Genomic DNA, 7,500 nt, shown 5'->3' on the forward strand with positions numbered 1-7,500 from the left:
ATATGCTGCGTGAAGCTCCCTCCCTATGCAATAAAACCTGTCTTGTGTGCAGTGCAGGTGTCACCGATTCCATTTTTGTTATCAAACCAAGAAAATATTTACCCTGTATACAACAAATTAATAAATCAGTTATGTATAATATAGTCAAAGTCAAATGGTTACTTGAAACATTCTTGTGATCAGTGAGCTCAAAATCTGATTAAGGACAAATTTCACCTTTTTCTGCACATCACAAACAAATATTCCATTACTATGACATTTCTGAATGTGACATTCACACTTTCCATTGCTTGAGATCATGATATTGACTACTTTCATTTCACAAGTTTGTTGATCTATAGAATTTCTATAATAAGCTCAAATTCCCAAGAATATAGATCCTATACCAATAGAGTAAACATTCTTTGAAATCTGCACTATGATGACTAATAATCAATGGCTCTTCCAATGCCACACCCCATGCAATACAAACTAGCAAAACCAGGACTTGCATCACAAGTCTTGCACTCGACTGAATATGACATAACTACTCTTATATTTTACTTCTCTCAGATTGTCTGCACACTTTGGTTAATTCAAAATCAACATCTCTGAATATATTAATATAGAATGTACACTAAAATCATGACTGATGTGGTCAAAAGGACACAGAATATAATCATTACACTTTACACTGGCTATGCATGGAGTATGGAGAGCTGAGACTTAACAAAAGGAGGGATATGGGGGGTGCAAACTGAAAATATCTTGACAATGAGATGTCCATCTCCAAACAAAAACTTAAAGATAAAGCTCTTGAAGTATAAAAAGAAACCTGCAATGCCCTTATAAAAATCATTAGATGGAAGTTAACACCACTAGAAATAATTATGAAACTTATCACTGGGGACTTTTCTCAATAACAAGTAAACAAACTGACAAGAGGTATGCTGAATCAGATTGATGTTTCATGTATGTTTATGATAAATGTGTAGAAGGAACCTGGCTTTCAAAATGCGACTCTTCACTCCTAATCATATTGGCTGCACTTATATTCAAGTGACTACTGCAGATTCTATACTTTACACTTGGGCAAAGGCCAACAAACCACCTCTAAGTGTAAAAAGTTTTCCTGCATGATAGAGCTTAACTGGTTCTTCATTTGATGAGAAATTGCCAGGGTGGTCTACCTGGCCTATCACTATTCTGCAAAACTACTCATAAATTGAAGAATTAATTGAATTGTTTGTATACAGTGCAGAAATACTTGTGATTTGCTATAATAAGAAATTGGGTACAATTGAATACAACTGGCAAAGCCTACAATATTCCAGAACACTAAATAAATAAAGCATAAGATATTGAATCCATAACCTGTCTGAGAGAATCATCCGTATTCGTAATAACAGCTGTGGCTCCCTTTTATTTTTTTCAAACTGATATACATTCAATGGCTGCAGAATTCTAATCTTCAGTAGATAAGAGGGTAGTGATACTACAGTTCTGTGGTCAACATGACACAAGCTTAATTTAGGAATTAAATTTTTCCTCAATTCACATCAAAAGTATATAAGAACCACATCATAAGAAATATCCCCCAAAATTTCACCTTATCAATAATTTCTTTCTTCACCTGCACAGCTTCTACCAAGCACTACCAAGGTCCTAGCAGATCAATACTCATAATCAATACCAGACTTTTCACACAATACCTCCTCCTCCAGAACCTAAACCAAACCAGAATACATATATTAGCCAAGAACAGTGACTACAGAGACTTGCAAAGGATTACTCATTCTGGGCCTCAAAACTTTAGCGCCAAATATGCTCACACCAAGATATCTCAGCTCCAGATTTAGGGCACGTGTTTATTTCTTGAGTCAACATCAACTCTTCTTTTTTTTTACTGCATTTATGTGTTTATAATAATCCCCTTTCAGACATTCCACATGAAAGTGAAAAAGTTCACCTACAATATACAAACCAAGGAAATATCTTATCATAATGATTCCTAAAGACAGCCTAAATGTTCCCATAACCCATTCACGCTGGGGCAATTCTGGCTCTGAACGGTCACAATGCCGGGGTTTGCCAACATATAGGCCTAACGCCTCAGGATTCTTGGGCCTGGGCTGACCGACCACTCGCTCACCTCAAGCGCAAGCCTTGACCAAATATCTCTTCACCGGCGTCTGACACAAAAACCACAAAATGTGTCAGCACATCATCTGACGCGAATGGGTTAAAACAACAATTCAGCTGAAAAATGTGACTCAAAAGAATATGCTTTCATAACAAGCGCTTCCTAATTGTGAGTTCCGAGTAAAGGACATTAGAACTAACAACTGCACATGCCACTTTATTCTTGCAATTAAGGTTTAACCCCTTCCCGCCGGCGCTGTTCCGTCTTTGCATTGCTGCAATGCCGGGGCTCTTGAACGCATAGGCCTAAATCAATTATATGATTGACGCCACATGCCGGCACCCAGCACTATGCACTTTGCCAATCGCTGTCTGTGGCCGGCGGTATCGGGTTAAGAAGATGCGAGATGGGTTATTGTAAGACACTTGTTATGACAGTATATTCCTTTGGGGTCTATTTTGCATTTGAAATATTGCACTTTATTACAGCAAGTCTGAAAAAGCCTATTGACAAAAATTAAAGTTGAAAAGAGTTCTTTGATATTAGCATGTTAAATCATATCTGGAGCCAGCCATTATCGTGGTTGTTCCAGTGGTTGCCATAGTATAGCATACTCATTAGGCTCATATTTTGTAATTGAGCTGTTGCGCTATACTGTAATATGCTTGAAATAAACAAGTGAATAATAAAAGCTTATAAGAACAAACTGACATCAACACCCCAAACTTGTAGCAAAAAAGTGGTGCAAACATTACTGGAACACAATATAAACGAACCACTCATACTTTCCCTGTAGCAATAACATGATGTAACTGCAGTAGCTAGATAAAGTACCATTTTTACATGACTGGCCAAAAATACAGCTTGATACCAAGGGATTCCAACCACAAACTAGGCAATTACATGAACCAACCGACACACCTACAAGTACATTGAATACTAGCTAATAAAACAACTATCAATTAAAACTGATGTAACCAATATGAATGTTTACTGAAGGAAGTATTATCGACACCTGCCGTCGATCCCAAAACTTTCCTTTTAGAAAACCGCAAACAAAAGTCAAATCAGCTGACCTCGGATATTCCTATAATACTTCGTCTGTCTTTCCTCTTACAGTCTGCGATAGGTGGTTAATGCTACAAATAAGTCACTGGGAGTAATAATTACAATACAAATGAATGAGAAAAGTATTAAAAAGGATGAGATTTTCTTGTGCAAACAAGAAAATATTCGACACACCCACTACATTTTCATCAATATATCTCCCTATTTAAGCTTGAATTTCTCTTTTTTCTACGCCTAGTTGCTCTTCAGTCATGAATATCTGTAAAATCAAATTAAAATTAAATTGAAAGAGGTAATAACTCACCATTCTCCCGCATAAATAAGGACGCCTTTCCCTGCGTGTGCACTGTTCAACGCCATGTTGACGACTGGTATCTTCACTCCCTGTACATTTTACAGGATTCTCATCTTAGGGTATGTTAATTGGCGTTTATGGAATTTCGTGCAATTGGGATATATTGTTTTTATAAATTTCATATTTTGCGGCATGTTATTGCCTTTAAGTTTAATAAGCAAGTAGTTTGAAATATGTATTAAACGTTGGGAAGATGAAAGTTATACTGTCAATTATCTCAATGTATTTTTTAAATTTACATTTGGGCATCCTGTATGCAATACTTCAGAATCTATATCCTCTTTACCAATAATACACAATACTTGTTTACAAATATGTATATGTCATCATATCCTGATTTTTAACGAGAACGTCCTAAAATGCGATTATGTTATGTATTCGAATGGCTTCAAGAATGGCACGGGTTCAACAGAAAAAAACAAATACCACATTTTCTCAGGTAACCAAAGCTTGATATTGACTGCTAATAGTAAATTAGATAATACGAGGTATTAAATGATGAACGATACAAAACATTAATCCCACTTTTTCACAGAAATTCCAATGTTGTTCGCAACGCCACGTAAACGAACAAACCTCGTCAGCTGACAATGACGTCTTGAACTTCCGGAAAATACTGGAAGACCGCGCTTATTGCGCAACAGTTCCATATGTCACTTTCCCCCTCCCCCTAGAACAAGACATGCTAAAATCAACGTTTGTATGTATTCATCTCATATTAAATAACAGTATACTTATACAAAACGCCCGATTGATAGGCCATTGTTTCCTGAATAGATAATGGCTATGAATCATTACACTGTCATTGCTTTTACTATCTCTCCTTATCAGACCGATAGGGTACTGAATATAATGTGCTTACCGATACCCCTTTGTGTGTATAATCACCGTAGGCTTAAGAACATTCACGCACAAAAGAGTCTACATTGCAAATGGAATATATTGAAATATCACATGTAAAATAATTTCTCTGCAAATCTAATGGGAGAAAATATTCCCGTGAAACAACCTGATAAAAAAAAAAAAAAAATGAAAAAAAAAAAATAGATAAATAAATAAATATATATATATATATATATATATATATATATATATATATATATATATATATACTCGGTAAAAAAAAATAGAATGATATATCAGAACTGATGTAAAATAGGATGAACTAAACAGATATGAAAAGAATAGACAAAAAAAATAAAAAAAAGGAAAAAATAAAAATAAATCAAGGCATTGGAATAAATAACGAACAAAAAGTAAAATGAAAGCCATGAAAAAGACGCATTTTACAAAATAAGACGGAAAAAAACAAGAAAGAGGTGCAAAATGAAATCATAATGATAAACGATAAGCATACGAAAGCAGATGAAATAAATATAAAAAACGAGACGAAGAATCTGAGACATAGGTGAGAAAAGCAATGGATACAGCATAAGCAATAACTCATCAAGATAGAGAAATAATTAAAGAATATGTAATACGAATAACAATAAAGATTTTTTTTTAATTTGCCAAAAGTAATGAAATACATCAGAATTGTTGCATCCATATACATTAAAATTATTGCATCCATTTTCATTCTCACATTTTGTTTTCGTAATCATGAAACTCATTATAATTTTTTATATCATTATGAATCATCATCATAACTTTCATCATCATAACAGTATCAGCAGTCATTAGCTTCATTATTACAATCATTACTGTCATTATCATTGTCGTCATTATTACTATTATTGCGATTACCATTATCCTTATATCATTATCCTGATCATTATTTATGTTTATCATAATTATCATTATCGTCAACATTATCATGAATAATTATCATGTGGTTATTAACATCATTAATGACGATAATATTCTTGTCATCATCACTACTGATAGTGATAATAATAATGATAACAATAATCATGATACCGAAAACAAAAATAATAATGATAATGATAATAATGACGACAACGATAAACTCATAAGAATATTAATGATAATTAGCTGATAGCTATCTAAAGACTATTATCATCATTAAAAATATCATCAATATTAATAATATCTATGTTAATAGCATAAGAATAAAAAAATATATATAAATCTTCTTATTACTATCAATATCATGATTAGTAATAATTGCAAATGATGATCAATATCATTATCATTATAATCAATCAATGATTATTAACTTCAATTCAGGATGCCACTTAATAATAATGACAACAGTGATAATGATAAAAACAATGATGATAATGATGATTATGATAAAGTAAAAATGGCATTGGTAATATCATGATAGTAATTTCTTTAATATCATAACTGATTATTAATAGTATCATTATATCATCAATATAATACAATTATGTGATTAATTCCTTATTATTTATACTGTTATCATTATTATCTCTACTATTATGATAAAAAATGATGAGGATGATAATAATAGTAATGGTAATAATTATCATTATCCTTATTCTCTTTATCATTCTTATTGTTGTTATTATTATCATCATCGTTATGTTACTATCTTCATTATCAATAGTATTATTATTATTATTATCATTATCATTACTATTACTGTAATTATTATTGCTATTATCATTACCGTTTACATCATTATCAACATCATCACTTTTATTAATATTGCTCTTATCATTATTTTGTTCTTATCATCATAATGATCATTATTATCATTAACATTATTATAGTAATTCTCATTGCTATTTTTGTTATCGTTATTGTTATTGTTATTGTTATTATTGTTGTTATTGTTGTTCTTATTGTTATTATTATTATAATTATTATCATTATTATTATCATCATTATTATCATTATTATTATTATTGTTGTTGTTATTGTTGTTGTTGTTTTTGTTATTGCTGTTGTTATCGTTACTATTACTATTGCTGTCGTCAATGTCCCTATCACTGCAATCATCTTGCCATTATCATCATTACTGTTATCATCATCAATATCATTATTATCATTACCATTATCATTATCGTCATTACTATCATTATTAGTGTTGATATCATTATCATCATCATTATTATGATCATAATTAATCAGTATCATCATGATCATAGTAATAGTTATAACAATGATAATTGCAATAATTACGATAATGAGAATAGTGATCATAATAATGATAATAAAAACAGTAACAATGAAAACAGTAAAAATTCTATTAAAAATCATAATGATGAAACTACTAATAATAAAGATGGTAAAAATATATACAATAGTAATAATGATGATAATGGTGATAATGATGATACTGATAAAGATAATAATGATAATGATATAATGATAGTGATAATAATGATGATAGTAATAACAAGAAAGTAGTAACATATATAATGCTAATAATAACAATGATAATAATAAAACAACTGGGCTGATGATTATGTTAATGATTATGATGATAATGATAATGTTAATGATAAATGATAAAGAGGATAGTGATGATAACAATAACATCAATAATGATAATGATAATGATAACAGCAATAATAGTAATAATAATAGCAATAATAACAATGATAACAGCATAACAATAACTATAACAATAATGAGAGTAACGATAAATATAATGATAATGACAATGGTGATATTGATAATAATCATCAATCATTGTTATCATCATCATTATTGTTTTCATTGTCATTACAACAATCTTCTTTTATCATAAAAATAATTGTAACAATAACAATAGTTATGATAACTATTTTAATGATGATAATGATGATGATAATAACAAAAGAAAAGGTAATGGTGATAATGATACTTACAACAATAATAATATAAATAATATTATAATGATCATTATAGTAATGATGTTAATAATAGTAATGATAATTGCAATAATGATAATGATAATGATGGTAGTAATCGTAATAGTAACAGTGATATTGTTAGTAATGTTAGTAACAGTAATAATGATATCATTAACAACAATGGTGAT

General features: G+C 30.6%; 2 protein-coding genes across 3 annotated transcripts in view; one reads left to right on the plus strand and one right to left on the minus strand.

Annotated features, from left to right (window-relative positions):
- Positions 1-3,574, minus strand: part of Wbp2 (WW domain binding protein 2) — a 13,377-nt gene extending 9,803 nt beyond the window's left edge. The window contains exon 1 of the mRNA XM_043023341.2: positions 3,495-3,574. Within this exon, the coding sequence (XP_042879275.1) occupies positions 3,495-3,550 (56 nt within the window). The 5' untranslated portion in view covers positions 3,551-3,574. The remainder of the gene's footprint in view (positions 1-3,494) is intronic.
- LOC122246048 (BTB/POZ domain-containing protein KCTD9) overlaps positions 1-7,500 on the plus strand; it is a 454,156-nt gene that overhangs the window by 185,226 nt on the left and 261,430 nt on the right. The gene's annotated exons all lie outside the window — the stretch shown is intronic.

The sequence above is a fragment of the Penaeus japonicus genome, unplaced genomic scaffold, assembly GCF_977035675.1.
Source record: "Penaeus japonicus unplaced genomic scaffold, GWHDUDI00000001_assembly GWHDUDI00000040, whole genome shotgun sequence".
Lineage (NCBI taxonomy): Eukaryota > Metazoa > Arthropoda > Malacostraca > Decapoda > Penaeidae > Penaeus > Penaeus japonicus.